The sequence below is a fragment of the Rhipicephalus microplus genome, chromosome X (genome assembly GCF_043290135.1).
Source record: "Rhipicephalus microplus isolate Deutch F79 chromosome X, USDA_Rmic, whole genome shotgun sequence".
Taxonomy (NCBI): domain Eukaryota; kingdom Metazoa; phylum Arthropoda; class Arachnida; order Ixodida; family Ixodidae; genus Rhipicephalus; species Rhipicephalus microplus.
The window spans coordinates 25,750,257-25,772,227 of NC_134710.1; the positions used below are offsets into that span (position 1 = coordinate 25,750,257).

The 21,971-nt window shown below is 46.4% G+C and overlaps 1 protein-coding gene across 3 annotated transcripts in view; it reads right to left on the minus strand.

The window, feature by feature from the left end:
* The window catches only part of LOC119175737 (rhotekin-2), a 169,755-nt gene that overhangs the window by 37,909 nt on the left and 109,875 nt on the right, over positions 1 to 21,971 (minus strand). For all 3 annotated transcript variants that reach the window (XM_075882004.1, XM_075882005.1, XM_037426688.2), the window contains exon 2: positions 11,698 to 11,888. In XM_075882004.1, the coding sequence (XP_075738119.1) occupies positions 11,698 to 11,888 (191 nt within the window). The remainder of the gene's footprint in view (positions 1 to 11,697; positions 11,889 to 21,971) is intronic.

Genomic DNA, 21,971 nt, shown 5'->3' on the forward strand with positions numbered 1-21,971 from the left:
TTTTCAAAACACAAGACAACACCAAGCAAGGTCTCTCACTTGTTCAAGGTTTTGGTATTTTTTATAGATACAATGGTGTCTAAACATAATGCAAAATTTTTGCACGTAGTTTTCTTACATTGTTTTTAGTTTTGCTTTTTTACTATTTCTTATTTTTGATTTCTTCTTTTAGTTTTTTCCCCCACTCTGTTTTATTAGTCATTTTTCCAGTTGCTTTTTTTTTTCTTTTTTTTTTATTACGATAGCAATGCTATTACGGATCGACTGAGCTGCATCGATGCACTCACTTGACATCACTGTGTTCGGCATCTACAGTTTCCTTTACGACAATCTAAAGCGGTGCACAGTGCTCAAAGATTGAACTGCAACATCAGAGACTTAAGTATGCCCCACCGCCGTAGTCTAGTGGCTAAGGTACTCGGCTGCTGACCCGCAGGTCACGGGATCGAATCCCTGCTGCAGCGGCTGCATTTTCAATAGAGGCGAAAATGCTGCAGCCCCATATGCTCATATTTAGGAGCACGTTAAAGAATCCCAGGTGGTTTAAATTTTCAGAGCACTCCACTACGGCGTCTCTCATAATCATATGGTGGCTTTGGGATGTCAAACCCCACACATCAATCAATCGAGACTTAAAAATCTTAAACCTGGCCTTGCACAGATACCCTTGTACATTAATTAGATAGCTATGTATTCATGATACTTTCATTCTGTATATTCTATTTCATTGTTTCACATTTTTCAGTGTTTGTTTACTTGTTGGTAGATTCATTTTACTGTCAGTATATTATCTTTGATACCTGTACACTTTTTACTGTTTGTTTTTACCTTTCCCCTCCTGCCTAGGCCTTCTCAAGACCTACAGTATTCCTAAAAAAACAACAAATAGATAAATAAATAAGTGGTATGCACAATTATTTTACATAGCCACAGCACAAATTTAAGCACTAATGGTAGTAAAAGTGTACGAGCCTTTATTAGAGAGTAAAAGCTCGTTAAGTCAAACTGACACCCTGGTCCCGACATAGCCCCATGTATTTTCATGGGGGCAAACTCCCAATGATTCGAATGCATTGGTATCCACAATTCAAACTGGGAGCCCCTGGTTTTCATCGCTCTTCATAGAAGTTGGCCCTGAGTAATTACAATGTGTTGGAGCACCAAACCAAACTAAGTTTACTAGAGATGAAAACCAATGAATCAGCAGCCTTTCTTCGCAGATAAGAATTCAGGTGCCACGTTAAAGCTCTTGGGCAAGCTTGATTTGATTTGATTGATACGTGAAGTTTAACGTCTCAAAACAACCATATAATTATGATAGATGCCGTAGTAGAGGGCTCCGGAAATTTCGACCACCTGGGGTTCTTTAACCGGCACCCGAATCTGAGCACACGGGCCTACAGCATTTTCACCTCCACCGAAAATGCAGCCGCCGCAGGCTCTTGGTCAAGCTGCAAGCAATGTTTATCGAGTGGCAATGAAAGAGACAGAAAGCCAAAGCAAGTTACTGATCACCCTTATTTTGATTGCATTATCTCTGATGATGATGATGTATAGCATTTAGTGGCACAAGGGCCAAGGTTTGGCCAAAGAGCACCAAAATTGTGGTAATGTTGTTGTATGGCTTTATGATTCATGCAGTGGCTGTAGAGAAGCTTCAAAATCAAAACTGTGAATGCTTCAAAATAACTATAAATTAAATTTATGATGGCTGCTGTAGTGGGGTAAATTGTATGAGCAGGGAATGTCAAATTCTAAAAAATAGCGTCATAACTTCTAATTGATGAAATACGAAGTAGCACACCAGCCTCACAAAGGCCTTCAGTACAAGGTCCAGGAGACATGTGCCAATACAAATAAAAATCGCAACTACTGCCTCTCGAGGGAGGCAGTGTTACGATTACTAGGGCAGATAATGTTGTGCATGCGGACATCACTCGAGAAAGCAGATTTCGCGCTAAATAGTGGTTCTCTACCTAGGAAGAGAGACTAGTGAAGCAGTATGCATTGTTTATATGCTAAAGGGAAGTGTCTCATCCTTTCAACTTCAGGTTCATGACATTCCAACAGGACATGCTGAACAGTAAGCCTTTCGCCACATCTACCACACAGAGGATGCTCCTCACCAGTCAATAAAAAACAGTGCGTATTGTAAGTGTGTCCTATTCTGAGGCAACAGAATAGGACATCCCTTCGCCTTGACTTGGTTAATTATGGCCAATGTCCTAACTGTGGCTTAACTATGTGGAGTTTGTTGATAACTCTGGCATGTAGATAAACGTATTTTAGAGCATAAACAGTGGCATGTCATATGTTTTCACATTGAGGCTCACTACTCCCATCAATGGATGTCATTGCTTGCTTCTAGAGTATCACAGACTGTTCAGTAAAATGTGTTCCATTTTAGAGCTCCATGAACCTAATTTATGCAATAACCAACCACAAACGTTTAGTAGCACCTAGTTAGCAATTACGAGTTCAAAGACTTACCGTCAGTTTATTCTAGCACCCGTGCACTACTTCGAACTCTGCCTAATTTTAACAATTCTGAAGTCCCTTTCGAGTTAAAACTAACAAGCTTTTACTGTATACCACTCTGTGACACGGATTTGCATTTAAATAAAAGACTTGGCAGGTCAATATGACATGATTTTATTCCTCTGGCCCCTAAGAAAAGGGAACTCTTACGGATACTAGCAGCAGCAAAGGGGGATAGCGCTGACTTGAGAAATGAAGCTCACTTCCTGTAGATATGGCAAGGAACAGTTCAGTTTCTCTTAATATGTACCAATTTGAAAAAAATTAATGAAACACTGCATCATGAATTTTTTTTTAGTGTTTTTTCTGTTGCAAATCTTTCCATGCAATATGCATCCCATTAAAATAAGAGTTGCAGCGCAAGCACGAAAGTGCTAAAAGGAAAGCGAACGGAAGGCGAGGAACCTCCTTTAAGCACATCTTTGCTTACGCTGCAACCCTTATTATAATGTAACTTAACCAACTAGCCCAAATAGCCGTTGTTCTTCAATGTGCATCCCAAGTAAGCTCTCGCATTTCCTTATGTACAAAATTTATAAGCTTTCACTATATCTTTTAAATTTAGTTAAAAGACATTAGGAGCATTGAGCATCCAACGCACTATTCTAAAAGGTCGCAGGTTCTCTCCCTGCCCATGGCAAGTTATCTATTCATCCCCTTTTCTTTCATATATTTACAGTACAATAACCTCATGTAACGTACCCTATACTTTCCTTGGCATGACTATTTGTTAGATCTCCTTATTATTGTGTATAACAAAAAAAAAAAAAAACGTCTTTATATTGTACACTTCTTTCCTTCAAAGGAGAGCAAAGCATTCACACAAATGAAGCTCCTTGGTGTTTCAGCACGAGTGCTTTGTCAAAGGCCTGCAGTGGTATCTTCCTCAGCTATAAATACGTTTAAAAAAAACAGGGAGAAACTGTGAAAGAATAGCTTGCAAAGAGAGAACGCGTAGCGTATCTTGCAAACTGGATGCAGTCGCTCACAATGTTAAACGCCATTACGCGTCTCTGAGAAGCGGCGCATGACTGGCACAGTTCCTACAGTATTTACATCCAAGATTTGGACACATAGAAGCATGCTGTTATGAAGCATTTCCTAAAAGAATGAGTTTCCAAGAGTTCCTAGACTGTCAATATGAGCGAAAACTGCTCTCACCTGAAACTATCATACAATATATGTACGCTAACAACCCTATGCTTTAGAAAGGGCACGGGCATAGCAGTACTGCTACCAAGACCTGCGCTAAACGACCTCGACTGCTCTTTGTGCAGATGTATCGGCTGTCTATTACTCCAGACACCTTGCCATGAAGTGCCCTGTGCTGCCTCCAGAATCTCAGTGCTGTCGACTCAGGTCCTCCACGAATCAACGCGCTACACTTCACCAGCCTAGTGCACTGCCTAATCAGGGGGCATTCTGACGCCTACTGTCCGGTGCTCGTGCGCTCCGAAACAATCATCTGATCTGTCCCACCCATCACCAAGACTTTGTTCAAAGAATTACGAGGAACCGCATCTGCGGTGACGCCACACCGCGAGGTTACAAAGCTCAGGGATCCGCTGCTATCTTCATTGGACATGGCGGTACTGCTACAATGACTTGCGCTAAATGACCTCGACTGCTTTTTATGCAGACAAAAAAAAAATTTTTATCCCTGTTCACAACGCGCACTCGCGTAGTACTAGTAGTACTGCCATGCCCTGGCCAGTGTCTTGTGATTGCGTATAATTGTGTTCACGTTACAGTTGTTTCTTCTTGGCAATGTAGAAGAAAACCTTCGTCCTGCGAATACATGATCTGGCGATACACAACATAATGCTGACATTCAGTCAGCTTTAAAACAAGAATTCATGCCATGTGAAGAACCACTCTTCAAGATAGAGCATGATTATCAAAAATTGAAAGCGACTGTTCTTCAATAAAACAAGTTATTACATATATTGGAAACCTTTGCACAAAGACTTAACTAATCACAAACCGTGTCGCAAACCTTGAAGCAAGGATAGATGATTCACAAGACAGATTACACTCGCAAACCTTGAAGCAAGGATAGATGATTCACAAGACAGATTACACTGACATAATGTTGTATTCTCGGCATCTTTGACGCTGAATGTGAGATGTGGGCACAGTGTGAGAAGCTAGTGATAGGTGTCTGTGAAACTAACCTTAGCATCACCATACAACCCCGAGACATTGAGAGAGCACATTGGTTAGGGTGCTTTTGCCAAAATAAAAATCGGCCCATCACAGTATGTCTCAATAACGGCCCATCACAGTATGTCTCAACATTTATAAGGATGAAGAACAGATCCTTTCATGTCCAAGGAAGCTGAAGGATTCAGGAATTAGCATTTCTGAAGACTACTCGCACAACACCAGAATAGCACGTAAAAATGTGGCAGAATTTGCAAAAGATAGGTCTGCTCCATACAAACTACGCCACAACTAGCTTACTATCAATAATCGTGCTCATGTGTTTGGCCATGCTACTCAGAAAGTTATACCACAAACATCATAGCTAGAAGGCAGCAACCTTAAGCAGCAGCGTGATAATCTAGAGGACTTGTCCATAATCTATACTAACCTAAAAAGTCTCAGAAATGAGACACATTGTGAAACTTAATCGAAACCACCAACTCTGACATTATAACCTTGACAGAAACATGCCTACATTCATCTATCCTAAATAGTGAATTGACATTGTCTTAACATCTTTCGCCGGGATATCAAGCGAGGTGGCGGTGTAGTGATTGCCACCCACTGTCAACTTCAGTGGCGCGTGGTTGAAATTCCTTCTCGTCTAGAGCTGTTATTCATCTGTTGTAGCGTATCTCACCCGTTATTATGGGAACTTGCTACTGTCCTCCTGACTCTTATGTGTCGTTTACTGATGAATTCCACTAAGCAGTTTGCTTACTTACTGAAAGATACAGCAATGCATAATTAATCTTGCAATGTAATTTATTTTCCTAGTATCAGTTGGGCTGGTTTCTCATTAACAATAGCTAAACAAAGCATTGAAAGTGACTTTATGAATTCTTGTCCAACTTTTGGCTTATCGCGAGTTATTACTACAGGAACATGCTAGACAACTAATACATCAAGTCTCCTTGATCTATTCCTAACAAATCACCCTAATAAAGTGACTTCTCTCTCTTATCCAACTCCCTTGAGTGATTACGTAGTTGTTTCTGCTACTTACATGTATCAGCTGCCACCATCATCGAAGATTAGAAAATAATAATGCTTTAGGACCGAGGTAACTATGAAGCAACTAATAATGAATGGGGTATTTTTTGTGAAGGATATTTCAGTGACTTCTCCCAGAGAAATGTTGAAGAAAATTAGTGCCTTTTTACAAAGAGTGTTGAGCGATGAAAAACCTATATTTCCACTATAACGGTTACTGAGCGATCCAGTTTGCCGTGGTTCAATTCCCCACTCAAATATATGAAAAACAAAAAAACAATGCAAATTCCGTCAGGCAAGATCACTGAATAAGCCTCGTGGCAGGGATAAATACCGCAACCTTGAAAAATATTTCAAGTTTAATTCTGTTAAAACAAATTGTACTTTTTGTTCTTGTACTCTTCCAAACATTCTAAAAAATAATCCAAAAGGTTTTTGGAAAATAGTAAACACGCAACCCGCCGAATCCCCCAAAAAAGTATCTGTTTCTCCTCTAACAGCTATCGACCAATTCACTTACGTGTGTTTGCTGCAAACTAATGGAGCACATCTTTTACTCACACATAGCTAGTGTTCTTTTTTCGGTTGATTACTTCCACTAAAACCAGCATGGTTTCCAAAAAGGCATTTCTAGTGAAACACAAATAGCATTATTCATAATAACATTAGCTCTGCCATCGATGTTAACATACTAGTAGATGCTTTATTTTGGATTTTGAGAAGGCCTTTGAAAAGGTCTTACATAAAAGACTTTTTTTAAGCTGTTGTGCCTGAAACTTCACCCACTAGTACTAAATTTGATCCAATATTTGTTGACCAACAGAAAACACTTTGTCTTTGTAAACACTCACTCTCTCAGTCATCTCTCGTTAGGTCAGGGGTTCCTCAGAGGTCTGTACTTGGCCCTCTACTCTTTCTTATGCATATCAACGACCTACCTAGTAACATTTCGTCTAACATCACATTATTTCCTGACAACTGTGTCATCTATCAGGCAATTCACAACAGTAATGACGTACTAGCACTTCAATCTGACCTAAACCACTTTTATGACTGGTGCACAAAATGGCTTATGTCTATAAACATCAATAAGACATCTCTCTTTTCGCCACAGGAAAAACTATCATACACCTCAATACCTTCTTTGTAACTTCCCAATTCAATGTGTTACTTCCTATACACACCTCGGCATTGAACTTACTACTGATATCTCTTGGATGCACCACATAACCAACATAACGAACAAAAATAACCGCATACTTGGCTACCTATGCTGGAACTTATGCCTAGCTGCATCTTCTTTAAAACAATTAGCATATATTATGACACTGTACTGCGACCAAAGTTAGAACATGCATGTGCCATATGGGATCTCACCAAATATAACCTGATTAAAAGACTAGAATCTTTTCAGAATCGTGAAACCAGGTTTATTCTCTCCGATTACTCATACAGCAGCATTACAGAGCTAAAATCATGTATTAACTTTCCCAATCTTGCTGTTCGTCACAAAATCGCATGCCTTGGTCTTTTTCATAAATTTTATCACACTACTTCTCGTACATCTGTGATCATTCCAGCTCATCTTCATTCTAGCAGTCTCAATCACACCAAAGCTGTACAACTGCTTATGCTCGGACTGTAGCTCACTCATTGTCCATTTCAGTGCTCATGCCTAAAGACTGCAACACTCTCCCTGCCGGCACCGTGCACCACTACAGCTCGGTACTCTTCAAAGAAGAAGTTGTCAAACATCTGTTATGTTGAATTGTTGACCACTCATCAAGTGAAACCCCTAAACTGGGGCCTTTGAGGTAACAAAAATAAAAAAAAGAAAAGTTTCTCACAAACTCACCGCGGAGGATCACATACCGTCGAAAATGACCAGTGGGCTACGCTGCCAGCATCTCAAAAGTGCTATTCCATGCTGGAACTTATTGACCGAGCCGCAAACCTAGGCTCACAACGAAAGCTAGAAGTCGATCCATGTACCAATCCCAAGTATGTGCTTATAAACAAGACAGATTGGTCACGCCATTTCAACTCTACATACATACAGAAACTGTTAGCTGCCAACCACACAACGGACACCTGCCCTCCGAGAGCAAAAACGCTTCAACTGTTCAGTGTTTGGGCATACATCAAGGGACTGTCCAGAACCAAAAACGATCGCAACTCTCAGAGCGAAACAAAGATGGAACAGCAGGCTAGATGCAGCGTTGAACAGATCAACGAAACATCCACTCCTTCTCGCGCACCAGAGGAGACTCACTTCTTATCGTGACAGTCCACACAATAGAAGGTACAGAAGTGTGGCAGCTTGGGCTAGTTGCTTTGACATGACGATAGTTATAAGGCGAGAACAGAACGATGACAAAGAGACAAGAAGGACACACGCTCATGTCCTTCGTGTCCTTCTTGTCTCTTAGTCGTCGTTCTGTTCTCGCGTTATAACTATTGTCAGGAGGTACAAAACTCTGAGCATGTACCGACGCTAGACTGAATATATACATCAAGGATCTAAAGACTCTACCTCTCAGAACCAAAAAGGAATCCTGCAAAAGCCATAAATTAGTAACAGTTCTAGACAACCCAGTCAAGCCTGAATGGATGACTTTGTCATCAATTATTGTGGGTAAACTGGCGACTAAAATTCTCGCAGTATTCATCCACGCGTTGCTACCTACAATGAACCTATTATTAGGTTCAAACTGGAGGAGTCTGGCCAATCTCGATGCAGCATTCCATGTTTTAAACAACTTTACACTAACTAGCCTACCTACAGGTCACAACCCGAGTTGACTATGTATTAAGCTCACTGCCATCACAACGACGAGGAGAGTCATTGATTTCTACCTTCACAACACAATTCCACATCAAGCGAAGGATAAAATCACCATGTTCATCTCGTCAAAGCCAACGACTCCAGGACCACACCGAGGGCTCGAGCAGCAAATATAAATATCGGCTGCGGTGAAACGGGTGACACTAGACACATCGCCAGAAGAGCGCCAGAAACTCCATGCAACATTAGCAACTAATCACGATGCCTTCGCTACGCATGCGGATCAGCAGGGAGCGCGCGCGTTCGCCAAACATTCAGTAGATCTATATTGCTCCATTCCTCTGGCTACACGAACATGCACATGTTCATATGCGGACCAGAAGTTCATGAGGAAACATGTCACCGATTATTTAGAGAGAAGAATAATCGTTCCAAGTCAGAGCGAATACGCTATTCTGCTCATGTAATTGACCAGCCGAACCATCCCACTATACACTTTGATTGGGAGCTATAGGGAGCGCTTTCAAAGCCGCGCAAAGCACCACTTGTGGTGCGGCGGGCACGCAACATTGGGAATTGTATAGCAGACAGCAGCTTCTCAATGCTCTGACAGCTATGGTGGCAAAAGCGCCCATTGCCGGCACGTCTGTTCTTCGAGCAGGATTTCAAAATGTCGTAGTGAGACATTCTTCTGCAATGCCACTGAAAATAAATGGAAAAACCTGCACGAAAGCGGCCATGTTTCCCTCGTTAGTGAGCACCTTGCTGCCCATCGTCAGTACTGACGGCTAATGCGTGCGTCAGGTGTGTGCAATACAAGATGCTTGCTTGACAACTGCCGTGGTAAACTGTCATTTTTTCACACTTGGAATATAACTGATGCGTGCTCACCACTTGCCTACTTGCAAAATACTCACAGCATGTAGCAATATCAGAGCATTTAGCAATTCACCATGGAAATCATGGTGAGTGGTCGGTAGCGTGTTCGTTTGTTGCGACTTCATGCCAGGGTGATTTTCAGCCGCCGAGTCTGGCAAATTGCTTTGCTTGAAATCGTCGCAGCATCATCCCCACTCATCATGATCATGGTTTTTACCTCACCGCTCGCGCAGCAATGCTAAGAGCTTGAGGCACGAGCGAGAAACAGAACACGCTATGATTTTGGCCAAAAAAGACGCTGCAGCCCCGTTTTGTCTTTTACTTAACCTTGTAAAGTGGTGGTCACTTCGGCCATGGTCACTATGGCAACCGTCACTTTGGCCACTGTGACATCTCTCTCATTCACTACAACCTCTTGAGTTTATGTTGCTTTCCCAAATGCAAATTCATCGCTACAGCATTGGCAAAGCTTCGTTTTTCACCCACTAGTCCTGCTACTCTTTGTCCTGCATTACTTCTTCCCAACATGCAGATTGTTTACCAATTATAAAAAAGACTTCTATATGAACCATACGGAAGGATGAGATTCAACTTATCACATTCGGGGATTCTTTGTTTTGGGACTACAGCACTAGGTTTTAGCCAATGGAGGGTTTGCAATGACGAATGCGATTTACTACACGAGATGAAACGAATTGAATACTAAGGTTATCTAAATCAAGCTTATTCTTCAACAACATTAGTGTTTTTTTTTTCCATGGATTAAGTCAACTACTTGTTTTGAAAATGATCTAGTGCTAAGCATTATGAGACTATCCCAAAAGTGCTTTTTATAACAATTTAATGACCACCAATTTAATGGCCGATCCCCCGTGGTGGGTCGCGCCAGTTTAATAAGGGTCAACAAGCCCATCAAAGTTTTAGCTTGATCCCACTGTGTTCGCATAGCCCTTCTGGGTGGTTAGTTGTCCATATGCCTTGAGCTGAATTTAAATGTCTTGCATAGCATTTTTTTTCTCACCAGCTCTATCGCAGCAGGAACATCACGAAAAATCATTGCACCTACCGAGGTGTTGTCTGAGAGCAATTCAAGTAAGCAGCGGCAGAACGAGAGACGGCAGAAGGAGCCGGAACCAAACAGTTTTTATGTCTTGCAACCATAATCCACTACTTCTGCTGCCCAATAAAGCAGGGGAGAGTCCAGAAACTTCAAAATGTCGTTCTTGAAAGACATTATGCGCACCTTTTGGTGTAATCGACTACGCAGCAGTTCATGTTTCCCAAAAACTACGTGTTAGCGAGCGTTGAGAGAGCGTTTGATTCTGCTCGGGCTCTCAATGGCTGTGTGCCCTGACAGCCGCGGGACGGCGTGCCAGTCGCCGGGCACGGAGTGTATATTGATGAGAATGGTTGACAACTTCAGAAAACTGAACGCCAAAACTGCAAATCCCCCCTATGTGAGACTAGTGGCAGAAGATGATCTTGGCCACATCATGGCAGAGTGCTGTGCACTAAGATCTTGACCATCTACACTCGAACAAAAAACCATCTGAAGTAGTAGAATTCTTCGACAGCAACTTGTTCAAGATTGCACACAATGAAAACTACCATCACAGAAAGAAGAGAGTGGTTAATGCGGAGCAGCTATGAAGACATTTGGAGTGAAACACCTGATTTCCAGAACTAGAAGAGTCGTTCATCAAGCAACAACTACAACAACGTTCAAACGACAGATTGAAAAACCAGAAAATCAAGTCCCTACAGGAAAACCTATGCGTACAGAACAGATGCGACAATTTGAACGACAACACTCACGGATTCCTGACTGACGAAGCTGAAGTACCCAAGAAAATGCACCAAATGCCGAATTCCACGAATTCTCAAGGGCTACCAGATCTGAAGACAGATCCAACTTATGGTGTAACGTGTGAGCATCACCGTAGAACTCGCGCACAGCAAGGCAGCCACATTGCAGAGATAATCGTCAGTATGGACAATTAGGCGTCGTATGCACACAAATTACCATTTTCTTTTAATCGAGTGTAATCAACCCTTATAATGCAATCGGCTATTCATTTAGTGAGCTACATACTTACTGCTAACACTGGAGTGAAGGGGTTGCGTTGGGGTGGGGCCCAAATTCAACCCCTGCAATTTCTACGTTTCGTATGGGCAGATACATACACACACAAATACAAACAGATGCACATACATACATTAAACCCCCCCCCCCCCCCCCCCAAAGCTTTCTTGCTGTGCATAACGAAGTTTGACACGTAGCTGCCCACTGCACTTACGCCTGCTTAGGCCGTTCAGCCATCTTACGGCGCTGCAGCTCAGCAACGTAAGCAGTCATGCGCTCGTTCGAGGTGAGCAGAGACTTTGCTGCTTCGAGGCTCTGTGGTCGGTGTTGACACACAGCGAGCAGCTTGGTTGTGCCCTCGCGCATCTTGATCTCAAGGTCAATCTTCTGCTCCAGGTCATACTCCTGCAGGAGGTCAGAAAGACTGTCGTTTGCAAACCGCAAAATGAAAACCCACTGTGCTCTTATCACCTGCTCACACAGATGGGCTAAGATTTCTTACCAGCCTGATCCAAATAGCATTTAATCGATTTTAACTGGGCGTTTTCAGCGTTCAAAGGGTATTTTCAAAGGTGAGAATCATCAATTACATGGAGCACACCACTGTCAGCAGTAGCAATCTCGCAAAGTATGCTTGCATCTATTACAACCTTTGAGGTTGTCATACAAACATAGGGCTTTTGTATTTAGGTTTTCATGCATTCAAACCTTCCTGCTTTTAAAATACACTTATTATGTTCACATGTTGTTTTGTTAACATACATATTAATTGATCTAAGGATTCACAGTACTGAGAAAATGTAATAATAGGTGTTTTCTTATTTTCCATCCAGAAGATAAAGGTGGCTGAAAGAAAAAGCTGACAAGCTTTGCTAGCTCCCCCCCCCCCCAAAAAAAAAAAAAGAAGACAAGAGAAACAGGATTATCAGCAACTACGTAATGCATTTTTATCCCAAATAAAATTCTTAACAACACATTGCAACCACTTTAAAGCAAAATTTAAACACCGAATTTCGGCGAACATAAAAAACTTACAGGCAATAAACTCCGATAAATGCTGAATTTATTGCAATAAAGCACTGAGAACATACAGGGGGTCACACGCTTGATGTCATCCGCGAATATCGCTAGTGTCGGGGTGGCCATTTTGAAAGGCCGCGCTCTCGCAGTGCCCGCATAAAACCACAGAGCACCTACCAGTTCGCTAAACTCGCTACACGTGAAACATGGACAGTAGGATGGCGCGTACTAACAGATATTCAAAATGGCGCGGCAATAGTGTTGCCCTCTAACGGATCGAAGTCCAGTGCATACCCCCAATAGCTATAAATTATCGCTAGGGGCTCGGCAAGATGTCTATATATCACTTGCTTACGTGTTCACCCAACGCCTCCTAGGAAAACTATGCCTGGAACGTCGCTATCTTTTCAATTGGGAGCCTCCTGCCAGCACGCAATCTCGGAGGACATGCCTTCTGTCTTGTGTTGCGACCAGCCGCCGCGTGAAACCGCTCGCCTCCGTACCGCTCAGTCACGTGACATAACCGTACCGCTCCATCACGTGACATCACGGCTGCTCGGAGGCAACTGTGAGAGCATTGCTGTGTTCCACGGAGGTGCTGTGTTCGCACAGGGCGGTCTTCGGAGACGTCCGCCTTCGTACCGAAGGAGGAGGGTAAAATCAGAGGGTAGGGCAGCGCGTTCACGGCTCACGTTCCAGGCATAACTTTTTTATGAGGCGTTGGTTCACCACTCTCTCCCCAAGGGCGATGAACTTTCAAACAACACGCCGAACCAAATAATAGAAATTTCACGCACTTGCTTGGGCAAATATAGTGATTACAGTAAAATCTCGGTAATATGAATCTCGCGAGATCATCGAAAATATTCGTAGTATCCAAAATTCGTAAATCCAAAAAAACTGAGAATATTAGTGTGTGACGAAAGAAAGCTGGCGTATATGTTTTCATTTATTCTCAGGGTTGAAGCATCGCCACCAACAGCTCTGAGTGACAACGAGTGAAGTTTTCAGGCGTCAATGATCATACTTGCACGGATAATTAGCTGGCCCGTACACGCGTGCGCAATTAACCAGGTGTGCTGTGACCTGTGATAACTAATAAAACCTTCCTAACCTTTGTACGCTTTTCCGCGTGGCAATAGCGTAGTGCGGCAAAAGTGACCTAATTGACGCTTTTCATGTGATCGATGAAGGCCAGAACATTTGAGAACACATGTCCCTTGTTTATCATTTTTCATATCGCGGTGGTGTTAAGGGCATTTTGCGGAAACTTTACGGCCATTCCTGCATAATCGGAGATTCGGCAGGTGTGTGCGTCCCAAACAATCGGCCGTGCTCGAGGACCGCCCTCTTTCGGTCCACGTCCACCTTTCACGGCACGTCTGATGCTGGAGAAAATGACTTGCATCTACGTGGCGAGCACATGTAAATACAATATAAGAATAGCAGCATGTGTCGACGAAGCGCTTCAAAAAAAGAAAAAAAAAGGTACGCAGCCATCTGTAATCTTTACATGAAGGCATACGAAGGCGCTTTAGGGCATGAAAGATTCTTAGAGGCTACGACACGTCACTTAAGGAGGTTTATGCTGACCACGGTGTCAGAGAACTGTTTTACTAAACCGTGATTCCACCAGAACTGACTGCGCGGCGAGCATGATCACACTTAGGTTCATTGATTGATTGATATGTGGGGTTGAACCTCCCAAAACCACCATATGATCATGAGAGACGCCGTAGTGAAGGGCTCCAAAATTTTCGACCACCAGGGGTTCTTTAACGTGCACCCAAATCTGAGCACACGGGCCTACAACACTTCCGCCTCCATCGGAAATGCAGCCGCCGCAGCCGGAATTCGATCCCGCGACCTGCGGGTCAGCAGCCAAGTACCTTAGCCACTAGACCACCGCGGCGGGGCTCGTGCTTAGGTTGTCCGGTAGATTGTCCTAGGTTGTCCAGCTTAGGCTGTCCGGTTCGTACTTGTCCGGTAGCGCTAGGCACGTATCAAACGTCGCGATGTGAAAACCGGTTCACCATAACCGTACTCAATTTTTCATTGCAGGCCACTGGGCCTTGCCAGGGACCAAAAGATTGGACTTGACGGGGACTAAATAAAAGTTCGTATCACCTTTCTTCACAAGCTTTATCCTGATGTTTATTTAACCAACTCGTGTACAAAATGTGGCGGTTTAGCCACCTTACACCACATGCTCTGGGAGTGCCCTTCGGTACGTGGCACCGATACAGCATCGTCCAGAAAGTGGGACTCCGCTCTCCGGAGTCCAGACATAACATCGCAACTTTGGGCTGTCCAGAGGGCCCACGATGCGGCGCTAGGGCTCGGCCTTACTGTCCCATCGTGGGAGCGGCCCGCCGTGTGCTAGGGCGCACGCCTTCGGACTTGTCAATAAAGTTTTTCCAAACCAAACCAAACCCCGGCATTTGTACGAGCCGCGATAGTATCACCCAGGTGTCACTGTATAACGTACGTCCCTTATATAGAGTTTTAGAATTGCGTACTCGTTGCGGTCCCGGCACGCAACAGGGGTCCGCAGGACAGCGGTCGACGCATGCGCAGTGGCGAAAAACGCTAACGCAAAGCTCTGAGTTAACGAGCAAGTGCGCATCGGAGCAAAAAGTAGGTGTGGGATCTGCGCGGCAGTATGAAATCCTCGTGCACGCCCAGAAAGACCCACCCACAAATTTCGTATCTATTCTCACGTAGATTTCATTAAATACAGTATACCTTTGAAGCTACTCAATCATTGAACTTGTATAAAGACTCATAATCATATCATGTGTGCCTCTGTTCATGACATGTAAAAAATATTCATGTATTAGATTGTACCACGCAGTAACTAGCCACACAGGCTGATGGTCCAAATACTTTGTAACCACTTTTGTATAAGGTTCATTGAATAAACACTGATTGATTGAAAACTCTCACTCCAGGAGCCATTAATAGAGACCAACGGGCCGGCGTTCAGCAGGCCGAGCATGCGCAGACTCGTCTCCCTCGAAGCCGGGCTGTAAGTGGCCGAGTGCGCGTTCAGTATTCAGTCGAGGGCGTCTTGGCTTTCGCTTTGCTTGACTCGAGTAGATGCGATGCAAGAAACAGTACCTTAAACCAGTAGTGGGGCACAATTCATCCTACCACTCATTGAAGGCAACGCTTCTCCTCATTCAATAACGAAGAACAATAAAGACGAATTAAGCATTCCCAAACAACGCCCAATCACGCAACATTCACGCGATACACCTCCTACTCTGCGATGCATTTACTAGAATTCCCCCCCATGAGAGGGTGGCTTCATGGCCCCGCAGTGGGCATTAGTCCAAGATAGCACTGAGCTGGAAACAATCAAACGCATACAGTCGGACCCATGGCCATCACGAGACACGCGCATCCGTTCATTCGGGCTGCATGATGCTGCGCCGAGGCGGCCCCGCCGAACCGTGATGCGGCGGCCTGCGCTGGCCGCTTTGTTGCTGTGTCTGCTGCTGGTGCACGCACAAGATAAGCCGTCAGAAAAGCCACCAGCAGAAGGTGATGCTGCGGCCGGCGCCAAGACCACAGCGGCACCCGCTGGCGGCGGCGGCGGCGGCAGCTTTGCACTGCAGCCCTCAGGCGCCACGGTGCCCGTGTGGTGTGACATCGGCCGCGCGTTGATCACCATGTTCGCCGGCGACCCTGGGGATGGACTCAAGTTCGGCCAAGCCGCACTCGAGGCGCCTGGACTGGGCGGCGTCTGGTCAGCGCTCTCATCGCAGCAGCTTATGCTGGGCATAATGGTGTGGCTAGGCTGGTTTTTCTTTCTGGCCGTGACCGCCGGCGGTCTGGGAATCGTGGGGGCGCGCTTCGCCAAGAAGTGCGGCGGCGAGCGCCTGCAGGTCATATCACCGGAGTACGACGACTACTACCAGTACTACTGCCTGTCGGTCTCGCTCACCGGTGTGGCACTCATCATCACCGCCGTGGCGCTCTTTCTCAGCAAGTCAGACATGGGCTCGGCCGTGAGCGACGCCTACGACAACTACGCGTCCGCCGTCAGCCTCCTCAAGGGAATAACGCCAGGCGGCGGCGCCAAGGACAAAGACAAGGACAAAGACAAGGACAAGAAGCCCGACGAAAATGCACCAACCAAGCTTCGACACATCGTGGAAACGCTCAACACGCGGTTTCGCGAAGACTTCGGCGAGTATGTCAAGAGGCGCGTGGCCATGGACTCGGGCTTGCCATCGCGCAGCGTACTTTCAGAGTGCAGACACGACGCGCGCTCCTTGGTACGTTCGCTGTCGTCCGATGGACAACGCAGCCTGGCTGCGCAGTTCCAAGCTGTGGGCCGTCGCTGCGAACAGTTGGAACGATCGAGCCAGGTCGCCTACGGCAGCCTGGCCCGCGCAGTCGAGGACGCCACTGTGGCGCAGCGTAAGAAGCTCCTCCGAAAGGTGCGCCAAGCGCTGGAGCGAGCCGAAGAGCGAGTGCGCATGATGGCGCAAAGTGGGGGAGGTCTGGACGCACCCATCAACAAGCTGGCGAGCTACGAGAGCGACGGCGGCGCGGTGGGCTGGATGAGTTTCCTGACGGGATTACCCATGCTGCTGGTGGTGGTGATCACGCTAGTGGCGCCCATCGTGGCCATCGCCGGCATGGGCGTCGCGGCACAAGACCACGACCTGCGGCCCACCATACGTTCCACCCAGTCCAACACGGGCGGCCTGATGCTCGTGTATAGCGCCGCTGGCGGCCTGGTCGGTCTCATCATCTCCTCGTACATCTCCACCCAGTTGTACCTGGTGTCCGCTGCTGCCGAGGTGTACGTCTGCGAACCATACCACTCGAAGAACTTTAAGCCGTTGGACCAGATGTCGTACGCGCTGTGGACCGCTGAACAGCGAGGTGCCGCATGGGCCGGCTTCATACCCAGCGAGATCTTGTCCAAATGTCAATCCGGGGGCTCGGTTTCGGATCTACAGGCTCCAAGTTGGGCCGGGGGCCCGTCAAGCGGCGGGGGCAACGAAACCAAAAAGGAGGGTCCCGATAAAAAAGATGGCGATAAGAAGCCCACAGTTTTTCGCCTCAGCGCGGACCTGCTGAGCAACGCGAGCGCCATGCGCGACTCGGGCGCCGCAGTCCGCGCGCTTGTGGACGCACTCGGCCAGCTCCCAAGGCAGCGGTCGCTGCGTGACGCCGCCGACCAGCTGACGCGCAAGTGGCGACCCCTGGTACAAGGCAACGGTAGCGGGGAAGACCTACTGACCACCTCGGTAGGCCGCTACTACAGCGAGTACATGAGCGACGCCGCAAAGAGGCTGCGCTGGGCAAGCGCCGAGCTGGCCGAGCAGGGCAGCGGCAGCAGCTGCCAACCGGCCTACCAGACACTGAACGCAGCACTGCTGCTGTTCTGCGACACCTTCGTGGCAGGCGCCGAGGGCTACTGGCTCGCGCACGTGCTGGCCTTTGTGCTCCAGCTGTGTTTTGGTCCCATATGCCTAGGCATGGCCAACCACTTCCTGGTCATGGAGAACTACGTCTACCAAGGTTACGACGCCAAGAAAATTGCGCGACGAGAAGAGCGAGAGCGCCTGGGACTGGTAAAGAAAAAGAAGAAGAAAAAAAAGAAGAAAGAAGAGGATGACGATGACTCGAGCGACGACAGCAGCGAAGATGACAGCAGCAACGATGACAGCAGCACATCAGACAGCTCCAACTGAGCGCCCCATTACCTCATGTCACAACGGTGCGCCTCGGCGCATTCACTTGTTAACCACATCCAGTTTTGCCCGGCACGCTTCGCCTCACGCTTCATCAGCAACCAGCGGAGATTGCATGCCTTGTACCAAGGCGGGCAACTCAGCTTCACGCAGGGTACGCTATCATGTAGAAGCGTCTCCGTGCCACAGAACAGTGTCCCTGTGGTTCAGTGATCACGAGCAGAGGGCTGCATAGTGAGACATCTACCCATTGGTGACGCAAAGAAGCCTGCATACTAGCGTGGCTGCGTGCCAGTTGCTCTTTACTGATGCGCGGAAACATGCGTGTGACTTAAGTTCTCGTAGATCTTTGTACTGTAACTTGTGTCCTTAGCGTCACTAAAATGCAGCATTTCGTAGACCCACTTGTAGCCGTCCTTGTAGAATGTGCACGGCCGTGAGTTGAAACTACGAGTGCAATCGAATGAACACGAGCACGTACCGATCCTGCGAATGCCTTTAGACGAAAGTGTGGGCATGAAATATCATAACCTGCAATTTTTAAGACACGGCAGACCATGACGGTTTCACGTTTTAAGTATTCCGATGCACAACGATAGCAATATCTGCACCCTGGCAGGTTTTAGACCACCAGGGCGGTTTAGAGGTTTTAGCGTTCAACCCGAGGTCGTGAGATCGAAACAGGGTCGCGGCATTTCAATGGAGGCAAAATGGGCGAGGTGCATCTAGGTGAACGTTAAAGAACACAAGGTGGTCCAGATTCCTGGTACCCCTCCCCTATACGATGCCCCTCATAACCATATCGTGGTTTTGAAACATAAAAAAAAACCCGGGCAAACAATTATTCTGCAGTTTCAGCGGCATTATATGGCGCTAGATGCAAACGGATGAGTCTGCAGCATGCACCCACCTTACGAGAGTTGCATGCATGCCGTCGGGCACGCGAGAGATGGAAACGCATCCGCGCATGCGCTGCGTGCCTTACGCGACGCTTGTCACTTCTGCCGTCGCATATAACGTGTCATACAGTCTCGTAGCTGAAGTCTTCTCGACCAACACGTCTCTTGCTTCGACTTGTGTCCAAGCAATCGGCTATTGCAGTCTCTCAATTCGCCACACTAAACAGCAAGGATGCGGACGCATATAGGCACACCGAGTTTTTCAGTGTTGCAAAAGAAAAAAAAATGGGTAAACTAATGCTGCGGGGGACGATGCGAAAGCTTATAATGGATACACTGAACGCCGCAGGACGCGCCCTCGCAGACTTCCGTTCGTTGAACTACATCTACATTAACACTACCAGTATATTCCCCACCCACCGCAGTTGCTCTGTCGGGCCGATAATGCGTGTGAGCATGAGAATCGGATTGATTATCGGCAATTTTCTCAAAGAGGGGGGGGATGGGGTCAATACTCATTTCGTTCCATTTCGATGGACGTGAAGTGCTCCAGACCCCTGCACCTGTACTTAGGTGACCGTGAACGAGCACCTAGATGGCCAAAATTTTAGGAACCTTTCAGTACGGCGTCCCTCGTAATCATGTCGTGGTTTTGGGACGTGAAACCCAAACTATTATTATTAACAAACACACAGCTACTTGCTCCAAATACAGCGAAGTTATACACTCTAAAAAAAGAAGGAAAAAAAAAGACGTGTACGAAAATAATGTAGCACCCACAGAATTACGTTACTAAAGATAAAGATATGTACACAAAAAACTTGTAGTATGAAACCTATATGCGTAATTCCCTAGTTACGATTGCTCAATAAGGTTGGTTACAGAAAAACAACCAAATATATACGATGTATATTGAGGGAAAGTAAGGAAGATTTGTTTAAGGATTTATATAATGAGGGGATATAGTACCAACACAGCTGAAAATATAGGCTATATGCAAATAAAAGCAGATAGCAATTTTCAAGGGACATATGCTTTTAACCATGAACCAATCGGAGCATTTCTTTTTAATATAGAGACTGTACTTCATATGCATAAAAGGCAGTCGGTAGCCCCGCCGCGGTGGTCTAGTGGCTAAGGTACTCGGCTGCTGACCCGCAGGTCGCGGGTTCGAATCCCGGCTGCGGCGGCTGCATTTCTGATGGAGGCGGAAATGGTGTAGGCCCGTGTGCTCAGATTTGGGTGCACGCTAAAGAACCCCAGGCGGTCGAAATTTCCGGAGCCCTCCACTACGGCGTCTCTCATAATCATATGGTTGTTTTGGGACGTAAAACCCCACATATCAATCAAATCAAAGGCAGTCGGTATTATTAAGTGGAACAGGCAACTGACACGAGTGTGTTACCGACCATTCACAATAAAGACTCTTGAGCCCCTCTAACGTCCCGCAGAAAAAATGAAAGAAAACTCTATAGCCTTTTATGTACGACGACCACTCGAAATACAATATTTCAGTGGCTTTTAGTAGCGCACTTTCTATAATGTATGGCCTTAAGTGCTTCGACAATCATGACATTAGTAATTAGGCCAACTATTTTCCCCTAATGAAGTAATCAACGATGATAGAAAGACGCCCATCATCGGAAGGCGGTGGCAAACAAAGGACCATTGATCACGTAGTCATCTTTTCTGCCCCCTCCCCCGTTTTCCTTCACGGAGCTTAGGGCCGATTTGGCACGGAGACGCAGTGCACGAGTGGCTGCATGCGTGCAAGCGGCAAAGCTGCCACTATCCCCCACGGCCCTGTAGTCCGCGACGTAGCCGGGCGGGAAGTTGCTTATCAGAGCCAGCCGCGGCTTCTGGACCCGTTCGCGTTTCCGCGCTACTCCTCAAAGCCGAAGAAGCACTTTGCGCAAGTCCGCGGAAGCTCGCTGTGCACGACATCGTTAACTAGCACAGGCTCGGGGTTACGACACGGTTGCTTGATCGCCAGCCGCTTTTAAGAGCAAACTTCATAAGCGCGAAAATGCACGCGACAGCGACGAGCGACGATGCTATGAGCGACGAAACAGGGCGTTCGCGCGACGCGTCGCGTGCTCGTTTTCGCGCGATCGCTCGGTTCTCCAGATTTGGAAACCGTCGCTCATCGCCCGAAAGTGCTGGGCTCAAGCAGCCAATAGCGGAAAAACCGGAGAAGACAAGGACTACATAGGTGCACGTGACCCTGCCCGAGTGACGTATGCGCAACAAGAAATAACGCAATGTTTATTACGCATGTGCATATAAAAAAAGTGCTGCAAGGCATTCATAAACACTTTCCGTTCCATTACACAACAATATATCGTATTTTTAAATTGCATACCGCTCACTACGCGGTTTTCTTAGTGCGAGCAAAAGTGGAGTTCGCTCGCCGAAGCCCTCGCGTGAATGAGGTTTGCCTGCGCTAGCGACTGATCGCGCGAAGACGATCTACGTCGCATCGCTCGTCGCTGTCGCGTGCATTTTCGCGCTTATGAGGTTTGGCCCTTTACTCGGCGAACGAGAAGCACTGTGCTCCTGCGAAATCGCGCGCGCAGCGGTGTCCTTCGCACGAACGAGCCGTCTGTGACCGCTGTCGGTGTGGCAGCGGCAGTAGCCATACCACCTTTCACGGAGCCTGCCGCACTTGCAGAAAAACAACAAGAAAAAAGGCGCGTTTGCGTGACGCTCAATGAAAGCATGACTGTGCTTATATACGATGATAATCAATTAAATTAAGTGAGCGGCGAGAAATAATGACTGTCACCCCCCCCCCCCCCTGTTATTTAACGTACTCCTAATTTTACACTGGCCTCAAGCATTTTTTGTCTCAACCG